This window comes from Gekko japonicus, unplaced genomic scaffold, assembly GCF_001447785.1.
Source record: "Gekko japonicus isolate JY-2015 unplaced genomic scaffold, Gekko_japonicus_V1.1 scaffold1885, whole genome shotgun sequence".
Taxonomy (NCBI): domain Eukaryota; kingdom Metazoa; phylum Chordata; class Lepidosauria; order Squamata; family Gekkonidae; genus Gekko; species Gekko japonicus.
The window spans coordinates 307,641-325,212 of record NW_015171560.1 but is presented as its reverse complement, the minus strand read 5'-3'; the positions used below and the strand labels follow the sequence as shown (position 1 = coordinate 325,212).

General features: G+C 49.8%; 1 protein-coding gene and 1 non-coding gene across 2 annotated transcripts in view; one reads left to right on the top strand and one right to left on the bottom strand.

Moving 5' to 3' along the window:
• Positions 1-17,572, bottom strand: part of LOC107117584 (receptor-type tyrosine-protein phosphatase alpha-like) — a 155,405-nt gene that overhangs the window by 23,577 nt on the left and 114,256 nt on the right. The window contains exons 4-7 of the mRNA XM_015419729.1: positions 17,497-17,567; positions 13,252-13,342; positions 5,240-5,316; positions 2,022-2,058 (exon numbers count right to left, since the gene is read on the bottom strand). Coding sequence (XP_015275215.1) covers positions 2,022-2,058; positions 5,240-5,316; positions 13,252-13,342; positions 17,497-17,567 — 276 coding nt within the window. The remainder of the gene's footprint in view (positions 1-2,021; positions 2,059-5,239; positions 5,317-13,251; positions 13,343-17,496; positions 17,568-17,572) is intronic.
• TRNAG-GCC lies at positions 12,031-12,102 on the top strand. The gene has a single exon. It is a non-coding gene; the product is annotated as a tRNA-Gly (tRNA).

Sequence of the window (17,572 nt, the reverse complement as noted above, 5' to 3'; positions counted from 1 at the left end):
TGCTAATGAGTTATGCTAATGAGCTCCTGCACCTCTTTATCTATGAAATGAGCAGGGGTCATTTCCTGCAGGAGCGCACAGGAGCGGAGCTCCAGCAGTAAAGAGCCCAGGGGGCGGGCACATACAACAAGCCCCGCCCCCTGCTCCCAGCAGCCCCGGGCCACAGGGAGCAAGAAGCAGCCAGGTAAGTTGCAGAGAGCCCCCCACATAGCTAGCAATGCAAAACAGTCCAGTGGTACCTTTAAGGGCAAGGTTTATTCAAGTACAAGCTCTCCCTCCTCTGTGAGGGCAGATCTGTGCGTCCCCCCCCCAATAGCTAGCAATCCGAAACATTCCAGTGGAGCCTGAGCGGTGGGTGTTGCCTTCTGACACACTTCTGGTGATGTCAGGGGGTGTGGCATATGCAAATGAGTTATGCTGATGCGCTCCTGCACCTCTTTTTCTACGAAATGACCCCTGGAAATGACCCCTGGGTGGAGGCAAGGTAGAATAATGTCAAGGCGCTTCCTAGGGTAGGGTTGCCAACTTGAAAATTCCTACCGGCGGGGGAGAGTCCTTTAGGTCCGGGAGCCGGTCCGGGATGCACCAGAAGTGACGTCAGACGCTGGGGCGGGGCCACGCCATTTGAGGGGAAAACAAAGAGTTTCCCCCTCAAATGGCTGCCGTTTGAGGGGAAAACTCTTTGTTTTCCCCTCAAATGGCGCGGCCCCGCCCCAGCGTCTGACGTCACTTCCTGGTGACGCGCTCGCGGGGGTGGGGTTTCCCCCGGGCCCCGATTCCGCGGGAGCGGAAATCGGGGCTCGAAACTGGGGGGAATTCCGCCCCCCGGGGGGGTTTGGTAACCTTATAATGGCCTATGGCTAAATACAATAAAACCCTCCTCCAGTTAGAAACTCTGTGATTGGCTAAAACTGGCGCCAAAACCTCTCAGGGGCTTCTGGGAGTTGTAGGCCTGGCCTCCTCCCACTGCTACTCAGGCTCCCTGGGCCTGCTAGGCCTCTAGTTGCACAGCTCAGATTGTGACAGAGACCCCTGAGAGGAAGTCCAGGGTTGCTATGCAGAAGCAGGCAATGGGAAGCCACCTCTGTTCCTCTCCTGACCTGAAAACCCTACAGGGTCAAAAGCCACTTTCCACCGCCGCCACCAAGACGGTTTGGGATTCAAAAATTTGCAGCTCTCTCTCGCTCGCTCAAGGATGGCCAGATTTGCAATTTTGCTTGTAGAAAACGAAGGCGTAGAGACTTCTGAGTTCCACAAATATGCCAAACAGTGCAATTTTATAAGCCAAATAAGTTATAAATGAGGCATTTTATGTTGTTAAAGCGGTAAGACAGGTCTGACGGGAACGCAAGTAATGCACGTACTCTTATTGGCCCTTCTCCCCGGTTGTGCTTGTTTCTATTTCTATAGTTTTTACTGTACCGTTAAATATTTATATATGCTTTTACAATGCTGTTTTAAACGTTTTACTGTCATGATGCTAGCGGCCCCGAGGATCCTATTTGGGTGGAAGGACGTCCCATAAAATAACAAATAAATAAATAAATAAAAACCCCAAAGTCCCACCCCCTACAGAAACAGAACAAAACACACACTTATTTGTATCTTTAAAAGGGAAAGGTTCCCTTGCTCGAAAGCCAGTCGAATCTGACTCTAGGGTTGCGGTGCTCATCTCCGTTTCAAAGCCGAAGAGCCAGCGCTGTCCAAAGACGTTTCCGTGGTCATGTGGCCGGCATGACTAAACACCGAGGCGCACGGAACGCTGTTACCTTCCCACCGAAGTGGTCCCTATTTATCTACTTGCAATTTCTTGCTTTCGAACTGCTAGGTTGGCAGGAGCTGGAACTAGAGACGGGAGTTCACTCTGTCATGCGGCACACTCGGGTCTCGAACTGCTGAACTACTGACCTTCCACAGCCTGCAGTTCAGCGTCTTAACCACTTAGCCTTAAGTCGGTGTAAAAACTCCCAGTCTGCTTCCACCTGAATACAAACAGATGAAGGGAAGCCGAAGGGATTTACCTTGTGCTGCAATGAACTTGTTCTTCTCTTGGTACCCCTGGCCAGGACAAAAGAAAAAAAAAAGAGAGGGAAAGGACAGATCAGTGTTTGCCCTTAAGAATGCCAACTACCATAAAATGGCACCCCAAATGGGAACCTTTTCAAAAGTTACACACAGCCAGGGCTCTTTTTGTAGAAAAAGCCCAGCAGGAACTCATTAGCATAATAGGCCACACCCAACAGCAGGAACTCATTAGCATATTGGGCCACACCCCTGACAGCACAGCTAATTAGCACATTAGGCCGCACCCACGTTACCAGAAGTGTGGTCATCCAGCCACACCCACCTTTTGCTTCTTATTCTGTTTACCTTGTTTGTTGTCAAAACCCAGGGCCTTTTTTTGTAGCAGGAACTCCTTTGCATGTTAGGCCACACACCCCTGATGTAGCCAATCCTAATGAGTTTCTGCTGTTGGGTGTGGCCTATTATGCTAATGAGTTCCTGCTGGGCGTGGCCAACTTGGGAGCCAGCCGGAACTCCGTTCCTGTGCGTTCCTGCCCAAAAATAGCCCTGCACAGCGCACACTTCACTGTACCCAGGGTAGAAAACTGCCTGGGGGGTTGGAAGGGAGACAACCGGTACTGCCACAGCAGCTTCAGGTGGAAGGAGCAAATAACCCTCTCGCAGGGCTCTTTTTGTAGCAGGAACTCCTCTGCATATTAGGCGACACACCCCTCACGTAGCCAATCCCCCAAGAGCTTACAGCAGTCCATGCGAAAAGAGTTCTGTAAGCTCTTGGAGGATTGGCTACATTAGGGGTGTGTCGCTTAACATGCAAAGGAGTTCCTGCTACAAAAAGAGCCCTGAACAGGAGTCCTCAACACGGAGCCCGTGGGCACCATGGCCCCTGCCGACACCTTTCCTGGTGCCCGCCAAGTGTTTTTAGAAAGTGGGTGGGGCCAGGAGATAAATAAGGATGGATGAAATTCTACTGATGTATTAATATTTTTGTTTATTTCAGTTCCGATGGGACCCTGGAAAATACGCTGCTATTCTACGGGTTTTGTACTCACAAAGAGAATTCACTGTGTACATCACTGTCCTCGAAAAAGACTATATTCGATACGGGTAAATTACTAGAGTCCGGTGGGACTAGTGATTGTGAAACTGACAAGGTGCTGTCCGAATGGTCGAACATAGTGTAAGACCTGCACTTTGACGTATTGTTGTGTAAACGGCCCTGAGCCCTGCGTAAGCAGGGAAGGGCGGTTAAGAAATCGAAATAAGTAATTAAACAAACAGTGTTGGTGGAACCCATGTTCGGTAATACCTGACACCAGTATTTATATAACAGTATAGAAAGATAGAAAAATAAAAAGCACACAACAGACCTACCTTAAGCATACATCTATTGTACAGACTGACATATACTGTTCCGTATCTTCCTAACACCGTGGCCCTCAGTTTTTGTAGCATAACCTCCAGGTGGGGCCTGGGGACCTCCTGGCATTACAACTGATCTCTAGAGGACAGGGAGCAGGTCCCCTGGAGAAAATGGCTGCTTTGGGGGGGGGTTCACTCTGTGGCATGGTACCCCAACGAGGTCCCCGCCCTCTCCAAACCCTGGCTTCTCCAGGCTCCGACTTCAAATTGCACAAAACCCCCCAACCCTGAGTTGGAAACCCTAGAGATTAAAAAAAGTTTTATTTATCTACTTCATTCACACTCCATCTTTCAACCCAAGGTGCCTTACATCATGCTCCTCTCCTCCGTTTTACCCTCACAACAACCCCGTGAGGTAGGTTAGGATGAGAGCATGTGACTGGCTCAAGGTCACCCAGCAAGCTTCCACAGCTGAGTAGGGACTCGAACCTGGCTCTCCGAGATCCTAATCTGACACTACAACTCCTGCACCACGCTGGCTCCCTACCCCGAGAGAGAAACAAAGAGTTTTATTTACAATGAGAAAGCGATTGCTCAGAATCCACGGGGCGTTCAAAGAACTATGTCGACCTGCTGGGATACTGATGTTAGAGCAGGCAAGGGAATTGGGACTCGCTCCTGTCTCAATAAGGTACTGCCCAATTTCCTGTCCTATTGTAGTTAATGCTCCGTGTGACCGCAGCCAGTGTTGGTGGAACCCATGTTTGGTAATACCTGACACCAGTATTTATATAACAGTATAGAAAGATAGAAAAATAAAAAGCACACAACAGACCTACCTTAAGCATACATCTATTGTACAGACTGACATATACTGTTCCGTATCTTCCTAACACCGTGGCCCTCAGTTTTTGTAGTATAACCTCCAGGTGGGGCCTGGGGAGCTCCTGGCATTACAACTGATCTCTAGAGGACAGGGAGCAGGTCCCCTGGAGAAAATGGCTGCTTTGGGGGGGGGTTCACTCTGTGGCATGGTATCCCAACGAGGTCCCTGCCCTCTCCGAACCCTGGCTTCTCCAGGCTCCGACTTCAAATTGCACAAAATCCCCCGACCCTGAATTGGCAACCCTAGAGATTAAAAAAAACCCACTTTTATTTATCTACTTCATTCACACTCCATCTTTCAACCCAAGGTGCCTTACATCATGCTCCTCTCCTCCGTTTTACCCTCACAACAACCCCGTGAGGTAGGTTAGGATGAGAGCATGTGACTGGCTCAAGGTCACCCAGCAAGCTTCCACAGCTGAGTAGGGACTCGAACCTGGCTCTCCGAGATCCTAATCTGACACTACAACTCCTGCACCACGCTGGCTCCCTACCCCGAGAGAGAAACAAAGAGTTTTATTTACAATGAGAAAGCGATTGCTCAGAATCCACGGGGCGTTCACAGAACTATGTCGACCTGCTGGGATACTGATGTTAGAGCAGGCAAGGGAATTGGGACTCGCTCCTGTCTCAATAAGGTACTGCCCAATTTCCTGTCCTATTGTAGAAGAAGAAGAGGAGGAGGAGGAGAAGACTGGATTTATACCCCGCCCTTCGCTCGGAGTCTCAGAGCGGCTTACAAACTCCTTTCCCTTCCCCTCCCCGCAACAGAAACCCTGTGAGGCAGGTGGGGCTGAGAGAGCTCTTGACAGAAACTGCTCTTTTTCAAGGACAGCTCTTATCAGAGCTAGGGCTTGCCCAAGGTCATCCAGCCAGGTGCAAGTGGAGGAGTGGGGAATCAAACCCGGTTCTCCCAGATTAGAGCCCGCGCACTTAACCACGACACCAAACCCCAAGTGGATATACTTACATTAATGAATGAGGCATTGATGTAATCGGAGTCTGGGACCCCTTCGAGAGGCGTCAGGTGAACCCTGGAATGATCATCTAGGCAAGAAGGACAGTAGAGGCGTGTTACAAGACTAAACATAAAACTCAGGGCAACAGGGCGACTGAAACGACCATGTAGGTTGGAGCAAAGACATACACTTTCGTCATAGGAGAAGGAACGTACGTACATTATAGCACCTGCTTACAAGGAGGGGGGGATGCACGGGAAAGAAGAGAACACATATCGCCTCCCCTTCGCTTCCAAGTCAAAGGTAGGCAGACGAACGCCTGGAGGGGCTTGGGATTGGGGCACTGAAGGCCTGGCTGACAGTGTGCAATGTAAGTAGGTGATTGCATCACCCCAGGCTTACTATATATGGGAGCCATTCCAGCAGCTTGTAACAGAATCTTTACCTTGATGGAGGGACACACATTCAGAACTATGAAATCTCTGTTACCAGGTTTGTTAACCAATTCAATTATTTTAGCTTGGGTTAAATTTATTATATAATTGATTACAAAAATTTCACCATTTCATTTCTTTTGAATTCAGAATCATTGGTGGAATTGATATGGCTGTACCTATGGCCCATCACGAATACCAGTAATACAATTACAAATATACAAGGTAATTTCATCTATGAAAGAATCATTTTTCAATTAATAATGATTTTACATACATTTGGAAGTAATAATGAAGTTTCTCTCCCCCCCCCCCCCTTTTTTTTTTTTCCCCCCCCCCCCCAGCCTACAGGATATTAGAACAGCTTTTGTGGGCCTGATGACGACAGGTCTATGGATGTGTGTCTATACTATATTGATAATTGTGACCACCGAGGAAGGCCCTTAGGGGCCGAAATGCGTTTGGTCGTCAGTAGGAAAGTGTTTACCCATCACACGCATTGGTATTTGATATGTTTTTATAAGTCAGATACTTAGATAAAGATTTTTATCAGTATATGTTTTAAAATGTGTACACCCTAATAAATATTTGTACTTTTATAATATACATTGTTAGCTTAGCCCTTTGGACGGTATGTTCACATCACTTCCTACCTGATCCCTTTAACGGGAGATGCAGAGGATTGAAGCCGGGGCCTTCTGCGTGCCGAGCGGCTGCCCACCCTGCTGGAGTCCCTCCACTAAACCCCACCCCTTCCAGGCTCCACCCCCAAATCCTCCGGGTCTTTCCCCCACCCTGCATGAGCCTGGCCACCCGACTTTGGAATGCCCGGAGGCTCGCCTGGCACCTTAGGCTCACCTGGGGCGATTCCGCACAACTGCTTGCCCCGGCGTCAGCCCCCACAGGAAATCGGAGCTGCTGCTTGATTCCCCACCTGAAAATCCGGGGTGGACATTTAACCCGCAGCTTATCTGCTTTCCCCTCGGATTTCCTGGCTACTGGATTTTCACGGATCTTTTCCCCTGTTCGCCTCTCAGGTCGGGGGTTTTAAGGTGCGGAATCAATGGGTTCACGGCAAAACTTCCCTCCCAATGCCCGCACCCTTGAGTTTTGCATTCAGATGTGTGCGCCCATCACCCCCTCCTCCCCTTGAGCCAGTTTGGTGTAGTGGCTAAGTGCGCGGACTCTAATCTGGGAGAACCGGGTTTGATTCCCCACTCCTCCACTCCCAGGGTATCTGTTGTGGGCAGGGAAAGGGAAAGGAGTTTGTAAGCCGCTCTGAGACACCTTTGGGTAGTGAAGGGCGGGGCATAAATCCAATCTCCTCTTCTTCTTCTTTTACCTCACAGGGTGTCTGTTGTGGGGAGGGGAAGGGAAAGGAGTTTGTAAGCCGCTCTGAGACACCTTTGGCTAGTGAAGGGCGGGGCATAAATCCAATCTCCTCTTCTTCTTCTTTTACCTCACAGGGTGTCTGTTGTGGGGAGGGGAAGGGAAAGGAGTTTGTAAGCCGCTCTGAGACACCTTTGGGTAGTGAAGGGCGGGGTATACATCCAATCTCTCCTCTCTCTCTCTCCTAGACCCCCGCCCACCCCATTCCCCGTGCCTGTTGTTTGCATTGTGACGCCACGGGGCATGCGCTTAAAAAAGAGAGAAAAAGTAGAGAGGAGGCGGAGGGGAGGGGGCAGTGCAGTTAAGGGAAGGAGGGAGGACAAATACTCTTAATTAAACTCATTTAGCAAATTTATTTATTTATCTAACTTTTACCCCACCCTCCCGCCAAAGCGGCTCAGGGCGGCTTACAATGGAAAGAACAGGGGGGGGGGAGGTCTCTCTTCGGAGTTCCAACCCACCCTGCTAGTTTCGGGGGGGGAGGCAGACGTCGGGGGGGGGGGCAGACGGCTAAAACTGAAGCGTGGCTGCGGACTGCTCGGGCTTAATTCAGAGGAGCTTGCTTCCGAGGAAACCTGCTAAGAGGCTTGGACTCCGAAGCAGGAGACTAATGCGGAAACCAGTTATCAGACCCGGCACAATTCAGCCCGCGGGGAACCAGAGGCAAGTCCCTAATGCGGAATCACCCCTGGCAGCCCTAATAAACTGGGACCCTGGCCCTGAACCCACACTGTCATCAACATGTTAGTGCCAGACCCAAATGACTACCACCAGGGGTCATTTTGTAGAAAAAGAGGTGCAGGAGCTCATTAGCATAACTCATTAGCATATGCCACAGCCCCTGACATCACCGGAAGTGTGTCAGAAGACAACACCCACCGCTCAGGCTCCACTGGACTGTTTTGGATTGCTAGCTACTGGGGGGGGGGGGGAGACGCGCAGATCTGCCCTAGCAGAGGAGAGAGAGCTTGTCCCTGAATAAAACTCAGTCTTAAGGGTGCCACAGGACTGTTTTGGACCTGGGGGAGCTCTGCAACTTCTCTAGCTGCTTCTTGCTCTGACTGAGGGCTGCTGGGATCAGGGAGCGGGGCTTGTTGCATGTGCCTGCCCCCTGGGCTCTTTACTGCCAGAGCTCCGCTCCTGTGCACTCCTGCAGGAAATGACCCCTGACTACCACTTAACAGGGTAAGGTCAGATGCCCGTGAATGGCACTAGCACTTCACGCTCTCTTTTAAAAGTGTATTGTTCTGGTTTTATTCAATTGTGTGTTTCAGTGCTTAATATATTTTTATGTAAGCCGCCCTGAGCCTGCCTTGGCAGGGAGCGCGGGATACAAATTAAATGAATGAATGAATAAATAAATTCCTTTTCACCCAGACTGTTAACTAAAGGCTTTGTTCTTTTCAAACTGCTTTACCGAACGCGCCTGGTCCGAGGTCCGTTTTAGGGATATCGGTAGCATGTTTGAGGGTGGTTTTATGTTTTTATAAACCTGGCTTGTTTTTCACCCCTTGTATTTTTTATTTTTAAAAAAAATCTGGATCATTTTCGGTGTTTTTCTGACTTTATAGCACTGTCTTTCCTCGGAAGCTGCCTTGAGCCGGACCCCGGAGAAGTGGCATATAAATTTCCTAAACAGACAAAAAAATGAAAACATTGATTCTTCACCCAAAGAGTGATTAACATGTGGAATTCACTGCGACAAGAAGCGGTGGCGGCTACAAGCACAGAAGGTTCAAGAGGTGGCTGGAGAAACATCTGGAGCAGAGGTCCATCAGTGTCTATTAGCCACAAGGTATAGATAGGAACTCTCAGGCTGGGGCAAGGGATGCTCTGTATTCTTGGTGCTTGTGGGGCAACTGTGGGAGGAGGGCTTTTGGAGTTCTGGCCTCGCTGGTGGACCTCCTGATGGCCCCTGGGTTTTGGCCACCGTGTGACACAGAGTGTTGGACGGGAGGGGCCACTGGCCTGATCGATCTGACATGGCTCCTCTTACGGCTCTTACCTGCTCTCCACAATGGTGACGTTTTACCATATTGCAAATATTATTCTTGTGCTGCACAAACTGTTCCCTGCATTTCCCCTGGATCGTGCCACCCTCTGCCTTGGACTTGCCACCCACAAGAAATGCATCTCCTAGGCAACCTCCCCCCTCTCCAATCAGCACTGCCTCGTTCTCTGTTCTGCTGTAAGCGGAGAGGGAAGGGGATGGCAAGAGGCCGACAGTCTCCGAGATACAAACCACCTGCCTGGCAACGGTGCCTACCCCCTTGGCGGGACCGACACCTGTGTCAGTGAGGCAGAGCAGGAGGCTGGAGCAAGAGCAGCTTCTGAACACACAGACTGTGGCTGTGTCGGGGCTGCCGAGCTTCTCTTTACTCGGATCAGCCAGGATTCGAATCTGTGTTTTGCACCCCTAAGCAGCAGGCCAAAAGCTCCTATTGACCTGACTTCTGAACTGCAGCGTCATCTTGCCTTTATCCCCGCTAGCAGGGGTCATTTCCTGCAGGGGCGTGCAGGAACAGAGCTCTGGCAGTAAAGAGCCCAGGGGGCGGGCACATGCAACAAGCCCCACCCCCTGCTCCCAACAGCCCTCGGTCAGAGCAAGAAGCAGCAAGGTGAGTTGCAGAGCCCCCCCCCCAGCCCCCCAATCCAAAGCAGTCCAGTGGCACCTTTAAGACCAAGTTTTATTCAGGGACAAGCTCTCCCTCCTCTGCGAGGACAGATCTGCATGTTCCACCCCCCACTCCCCAATAGCTAGCAATCCAAAACAGTCCATTGGATCCTGAGCGGTGGGTGTTGCCTTCTGACACACTTCCGGTGATGTCAGGGGGTGTGGCATATGCAAATAAGTTATGCTAATGAGCTCCTGCACCTCTTTTTCTACTAAATGACCCCTGCCTGCTAGTAAACCTCTCCTACCCTCCATCAAGTCTTGCCTGTAACAAATCCATGGCCTCTTCCACACGCACCCCTTCTTCTGTTCAGCTAAGGAAAATTTTAAGTATTCTGGGCGTCTGTACCACTCAGCCCTTGTGTGGAACCCTGGAGGTTTAAATTTAATTAAAAATCTGTACCCCACTTTGCCAAGTCTGCTCAAAGCAGCCCACAGTACACGTGTAGCAGTAGAAACGAGCAACAGTCCAGGAGCACCTTAAAGACTAGTGAAACTGATGGCAGGGGAGGAGCTTTCGTGCATCACGGCTCACTTCTTCAGATACAGCTAGAACATGAGTCCATCTGTTTTATATATCGGAAAATGGAGTGATTTCAGATGCCGAATGACATTAGCAGACGAATGACAATAGCAGGTGAATGACAACAGCAGGCGTGATTGGATTAGGTGTGACATGCAGAGGGATAGTAGGCGTGCAGAAATAGCCTGTCTGTAGCTGTAGAAAAGAGCAAGAGTCAGGTGGCACTTTAAAGACTAACACAATTTGTGGCGAGGTATGCGCTTCCGTGAGTCACTGCTCACTTCTTCAGGTACCATAGAATAGAGATGTGAAAGCCCGGAAAAAACCCGGAAAAATTAGGAAAAAAACCTGTTTTTTCCTGCAGCCTTTTTTGTTTTTTTCCAGAAAATTGGAAAAATTGAAGAAAAAAAATAAAAGAAAATTGATTATAGAACATTTTATTTTAACATGATGAATAAAATATTTTAAGACAAGGTGTTCAAATATTTTCTAAATCATTTCCAAAAAATAGGTATGGTATCAGACTGATCTAATTTCTGTGCACTGAGGACAAGCAAGTCCTAGGTTACAAACTGAACTCTCCAATGCAAGAGCAAGATGCATTTCTTCCTTTAGGAGGTGCTATTGTCACAAGAAAAGAAAAAGGTTTCAGTTTTGTTTTTGCATGTGGGTGGGTATTCTGTTTGTAATAATTGTTCGGATACACCGTATCTTTAATACACTAGTTGTGATAATTTCATGCCAAGTAAAAATGTCCATAGTCATATTTTATGTTCCTAAAGTAACAGAATGACTTTCAATCTGGAAAAGAAAAAAGAAGTGCTAATGTAGCATTTTTTTTTCAATTTTTTCCAAAAATGTATGTTATTTTCCAGGGGAAAAAAATTCCAGAAATTTCACGTCTTGACCCTAGAAGTGAGCAGTGACTCACAAGAGCTCATACTCTGCCATAAATGTTGTTCGTCTTTAAGGTGTTCCTGGACTCTCTTCTCCTGCGACAGACTAACACGGGTCTTGATCTATCTGAAGATGTGAACGGTGACTCACGAAAACTCCAACTCTGCACAGATTGTGTTAGTCTTTAAGGTGCTCCTGGATTCTTGCTCTTTTCTACTGCCACCGATGAACTAACACGGCGACCCACCTTGATCTACATCACACGTGGCTTGTCTCCTTCCACATAGCCCTTTGCACCAGCTATTATCGTCAGGCCATCTGCTGGCTATCCTACCACTTAAGGTGGCCCGTCTGGCATCAACCACAGCTTGGGCTTCTTCCATCGTGGCTCTGCGGAATGGGCTCCCTGAAGAGGTGAGGTGAGCGGGGCCCTTCCTTGGAGACCTCCAGAAGGCGCTGCGAGGCCTCTCTGTTTGCCCAGGGCTTTTGAATGGCAGACATCTTTTTGGGGGGAGGGAGGGAGAGATCTGGGGGTGACTCTTTTATTTCTGGTTTCAGTGGGGGATGTTTTTAACTATTATCATATGCCACCAGGAACCAAGAGGAAAGGTGGGATACAAACGCTTTCATAAACAAACAAAACACAATCAAACCACATTTTCAAAGAAACCAAAGACACCAAGCCATAACAAAACAAGACGAACCACAAATTGCAGAGAATTTGTCACCAGGAGGATACAATTTACTTCCGGTAGGCAAAAAAGGCCTGAGCACACACACACACACCCTGGCAGCTTTGCGAGACTGCCAGAGCAAGAGAGAAGCAGCAAGCGGTTCCACGGGATGGGGATTAGACAAGCCATTGCACAGGCCAGCCAAGGGGTGGGGGCCGTGGCTCAGGGGTGGAGCATCTGCTTGCCATGCAGAAGGTCCCAGGTTCAATCCCTGGCGTCTCCAGTTAAAAGGACCAGGCAGGAGGGGATGTGAAAGACCTCTGCCTGAGACCTTGGAGAGCCGCTGCCAGTCTGAGTAGGCAATACTGACCTCGATGGACTGATGGTCTGATTCAGTAGAAGGCAGCTTTACGTGTGTTCATACTTATACTAGGAAGGGGCTGTGGCTCCATGGAAGAGTCTCTGCTTGGCATGCAGGAGGTCCCAAGTTCAATCCCTGAATCTCCAGTGAAAAGGACCAGGCAGTGGGTGATGTGAAAGACCTTTGCCTGAGACCCTGGAGAGCTGTAAAGAGGGGCTGTGGCTCAGTGGAAGAGCCTCTGCCTGGCATGCAGAAGGTCCCAGGTTCAATCCCTGGCGTCTCCAGTTAAAAGGACCAGGCAGGAGGGGATGTGAAAGACCTCTGCCTGAGACCTTGGAGAGCCGCTGCCAGTCTGAGTAGGCAATACTGACCTCGATGGACTGATGGTCTGATTCAGTAGAAGGCAGCTTTACGTGTGTTCATACTTATACTAGGAAGGGGCTGTGGCTCCATGGAAGAGTCTCTGCTTGGCATGCAGGAGGTCCCAAGTTCAATCCCTGAATCTCCAGTGAAAAGGACCAGGCAGTGGGTGATGTGAAAGACCTTTGCCTGAGACCCTGGAGAGCTGTAAAGAGGGGCTGTGGCTCAGTGGAAGAGCCTCTGCCTGGCATGCAGAAGGTCCCAGGTTCAATCCCTGGCGTCTCCAGTTAAAAGGACCAGGCAGGAGGGGATGTGAAAGACCTCTGCCTGAGACCTTGGAGAGCCGCTGCCAGTCTGAGTAGGCAATACTGACCTCGATGGACTGATGGTCTGATTCAGTAGAAGGCAGCTTTACGTGTGTTCATACTTATACTAGGAAGGGGCTGTGGCTCCATGGAAGAGTCTCTGCTTGGCATGCAGGAGGTCCCAAGTTCAATCCCTGAATCTCCAGTTAAAAGGACCAGGCAGTGGGTGATGTGAAAGACCTTTGCCTGAGACCCTGGAGAGCCCCTGCTGGTTTGATTAGACAGCAAGGACCCTGATGGTCTGATTCAGTAGAAGGCAGCTTCATGTGGGTTCATGGGAACTGCAGCACAACTACATCCTCCACTGAGCGCAGGGAGGACCAGTGCCGGGTGCCGATATACTTACAAGGCAAGATGTTCACATATCTGTTCTTCTCCTTGTTCTCCTCTTTGGAGGCCGCTTCGCAGGTGGCCTGGATGGGGCATGCCGGAAGAGCCTGGGAGAAAAGAGGGGAAAGAGACGTTCTGTTGGACCTCTGATGGAACACAAGGGCACCGTTACACAGAAGCCTGAACACCGTGCAGCAACACCACACGATGGGATAGGACAGGGGTGTCAAACTCATCTGTTTTGAGGGCCGGATCTGACCTAAATGAGACCTTGTTGGGCTGGGCCGTGTGTGTCATAAAATGTGATGCCAGGTAGCGTAGATGTAAACTTTATAAAGGACAAAAGTGTTTTTTTACTTAAAATAAAAACATGCTTAAAACGTCAGCACTCTTGCAATATTTTCTTTATTTAACAGCATCTGATAACCAACACCCCTTGCTCTGAATTATTGCATCAAAATGTCTGCACTGCTGCAATCTTGAGTGTGCTGTTCAGGTGTGTATCTGTAAGCTGCAAACCTACGATGATGCAGCAGCAGCAGCAGAACAGGAAGAAGCAGAAGATAGCCAGTTCCACTATGGGCCTGATAGAAGCCCTCCGGGGGCCTGATTCGGCCCCCGGGACACATGTTTGACACCCCTGCGATAGGGACTGTCCTCTTGCCCTAGCTGGAACTCTGAAGCAAACTTCATAAAAGAGGAGATCTGCAGAACCACAAGTTCAGGTAATCTAGAACTGTGTTTGACGGGGACCAGCCACTCTGCCTTGGGAAATCTCCAAAGCCAGGTAAGACCTGCCTCCCGGAAGAGGAAGCCCTTGTGTGGATCGATGCCTGTGGGTGTGACACAGCCCAGTGCGGAGTGATTTACTGTGAACATGATTTAATGATTCAGTTGGGTAGCTGTGTTGATCTGAAGCGGTAGAACAAAGTTTGGAGTCCAGCGGCACTTTTAAGACCGACAAAGTTTTATGCCTGGCAAAAGCTTCCGTGTGCGTGCACACACACGCTTATACCAGGAATTAAACTTCGTCTGTCTTAAAGGTGCCCCTGCACTCCAATCTCTGTTCTGCGAGATTTAATGATGTGATGCGAAAGATACAGATTCCGCTTGCTTAGATTCTGCTCGTGAGTAGTTTGCTTTCAGCTACGGGACCGATAAGGAGGCCAGTGGGCCAAATGGCCGCCTAATGAAGGTTCACCGTTTTGGCCGCTTGTCCTTAGCTAATCCTATGGGCTATTCGCAAACAAATGGTTAAGGGAAGCAGCAAAGCCAGCAGAGGGCGAGGTGCCGTGCCACACTGCTCCACAAGGTGGCAGCAAAGCCTCTTGGAGAATGCCCTCAAATCCCAGGGACTGTGGCTGGGATTCAGGGCACCTTCCCAAATAACCAAGAGGGAACCAGAAAAAAGCAAACATGGGGGGGGGGGGCTTATTTGGAGCAACGCCGAGAGAAACGGCGGCCAGATGAGCCCCAAACTGAACAAAAGCGTGAAGAATAAAACTCATCTCCTGGAAGGCAAAGGAGTTACCTCCAATGTTCCCTCTAAGCTGAGTTAGTGTGAGCTAACTCACAGTTTTTTAGCCTCCGGCTCACAGGTTTTTGTCTTCACTCGGGAAGGAGGGCTCCAGAGCAAACTACTTTATGCAGTAGCCGAATCGCTTGCTCACAACTTTAATGCCAGTAGCTCAAAAAGTAGAATTTTTGCTCATGAGACTCCACCGCTTAGAGAGAACATTGGTTACGTCTCCAGCCTACCGGAGCTAGCTACAAGCTAGTAGAGAGAGAGAGAGGCAGAACCTGCTCCAGACTCTCAGCATATCTTAAACCAGAGAGCGAGGGCACAGGGGTCTGCAGGATGGATCCCCGAACGATCGGGCCGTAAAATCGACCCATCATTTCCTCCAGGGCTCTTACTGGCGAGGCCAGTGAAGCGCTGTTGCTAAAACACTGGTGTTGCTCGGGGGTGGAGTGAGACCCAGGTCCAAATCCTCAACCGGGAAATTCTGTGTGGTCCTGGGCAAGTCACTTGTGCTGAGTCTGAATCACTTTAAAAGTTTTTTTTGGGGGGGGGGGCTGGCTAAATCTAAAAGAAAGAGCAGGGAATTGTTTAAGAAGAAGAAGAAGAGATTGTGCTGTAAGGAAGTAGCTGAGAAGTGCGCTGTTGACGGACAGCAAATTCAGGAAGGGTAAAAGGAAATGCTTCTTTACCCAACGAGCGAGTAAGATGCGGAATTCGCTGCAGTGACAGCCAAAGACATAGATGGCTTTACCAAAGGGCTCAGACAGATTCGTGGAGGAGAGGTCCATCGGTGGCTACTAGCCATGGTGACTAAAGGGAAACTTCCACGTTCAGAGGCAGTGAGCCTCTGGATCCCAGTGCCGGAGGCAACATCGGGGGAAGGCCTCGGCCTCCCTGCTCTGTTGTTGGATGTTCCAAAAGAATTGGTTGGCCCCTGTGTGAGACAAGAGGCTGGACTGGATGGACCCTCACTGGTCTGCTCCAGCAGGGCTCTTCCGGTGTTCTTATGCTTGTTAATAAATCACTGAACTGAGCATCTCATCCATGTACATCCTCCTGTCAACATCTTACAGGTAGTTAAAATGGAAGCAAAGAGTGGGACAGGAGAACCTCGTCACTGTTTCTCTGTCCTTAATGGACACCCGCCCCCCCCGGGGCCATAGTTACGGTGGGGCTTTTGGGAGCTCCGTCCCCTTTCGGCACAGCCCCACAAGAATTTCTCCTGTAAATGCTTTTTTCAATCATTTAAAAATATTTTTATTAAAGGCGTGCGCTCCTTTAAGCAGAGTGGGGTGCAGTAGGTGACCTCTAGGATTCCGTCTAACTCTGTGTCAAGAAACTGGTCTCCTTTAAGAGAGGTTTTCTGCCTAAATGCTAGCTTTCTTGACTTTCTTGTTGGAGTTGTTGCTTAGGCTGGCAGATAAGCGAGGTTTTCTGCCTAAATTTTAGCTTTCTTGTTGTTGGAGTTGTTGCTTAGGCTGGCAGAAGTGATTAACTTGCAGCAGCTGAGAACTGTCATCTAAAATGGTCGACAGCTTGCAATTTAGGATCTACCCTGGTCACAGCTTCCTGTTGGCTAAGTGGCTTTTCTTTCTGCACTGAGAATTTCAACTCCACTAGAAAAACTTTTTCCCCACAAGCCACAAAGTCCTGGCCACGGGCCTGACTCTGCCACTGGATTCTTAGGTGCGATGATTACACACAATCCCAAATCGGCTCTTTCATCCAACACACTTGGCCTCTAATCTCATGTTAGTGTTCCCTCTAAGCTGAGTTAGTGTGAGCTACCTCAGTTTTTTTAGCCTCCAGCTCACCCATTTTTGAATCGGCTCAGGAAGGAGGGCTCCAGAGCCAACTAATTTATGCAGTCGCCAAATCGCTCGCTCACAACTTTAATGCCAGGAGCTCACAAAGCAAAGTTTTTGCTCACAAGACTCCAAAGCTTAGAGGGAACACTGTATCCCCTCCTCCACGCAAGTAGTCAGATCAGCATGGCCCAGCAGGGCGGGGTCAAGGCAGACACAGAACTCTTATAAATTGGCGATCGGCTCTCGGAGCGCTGCCCGGGTATAAATTGAAAAACGCAGGAACCGAATTTTTGACCGGGAAAACAGGAAGAGGGCGTGAGGGAGCCTGGAAGTGGGCCGAAGGAATGAGGTCAAGCGAGGGTAAGCCGGCAACCCTGTTGATCTAAGAAGGGTTTGACTGGGGGGTGGGGTGGTCATGGCAGGGAAGCAGCTGCGAATGCCGGAGCGGAAGAGGCAACGCCCCGTCCCCTCTGAGGTCTTCAAACGTGAGTTGCAAATGTAAACACATTGCCCCGCTTTGTCAAGAGGACTGGGCGTGTGGATGGGAAAGCGTTCCTGCCACGTGTCCGCGGCAAGCTTCTTTGCGAGCCGCGCAGCAGCCTGAAGCTTTTCTGTAAGCCAACCTGGGCCGCCTTCCTAGATGTCTAATCGACTTAGCTCAGCTCAGGCTGTTAACTTTCCCCGGTCACCCCAGGATGGCCCTGAGTTATCTCTGCTGCATCGGAGCGTGGCTTCCTTTGGAGCTCTCCGGAGAAACGGTGGTTTCCAAAAAAAGCTTGGAAGGCGGGGAGGAGCGGCTTCGACTAGTCGGGGCTTGACTTGCTCTAGGGGCATTCTGTTTACAGAGGTGAACGGGGCCCAACCCCTGAGCCTGGCAGGAACAAACAGGGGATTTTTTTGGGGGGGGGGGACAGATTAGCAAAGTGCTCACGTTGAACTCCTCGCGGAAGAGCTTGTTGTCGTCCGCCATGCGCCGGTTGATCTCCTCCTCCAGCTTATCGACTGGC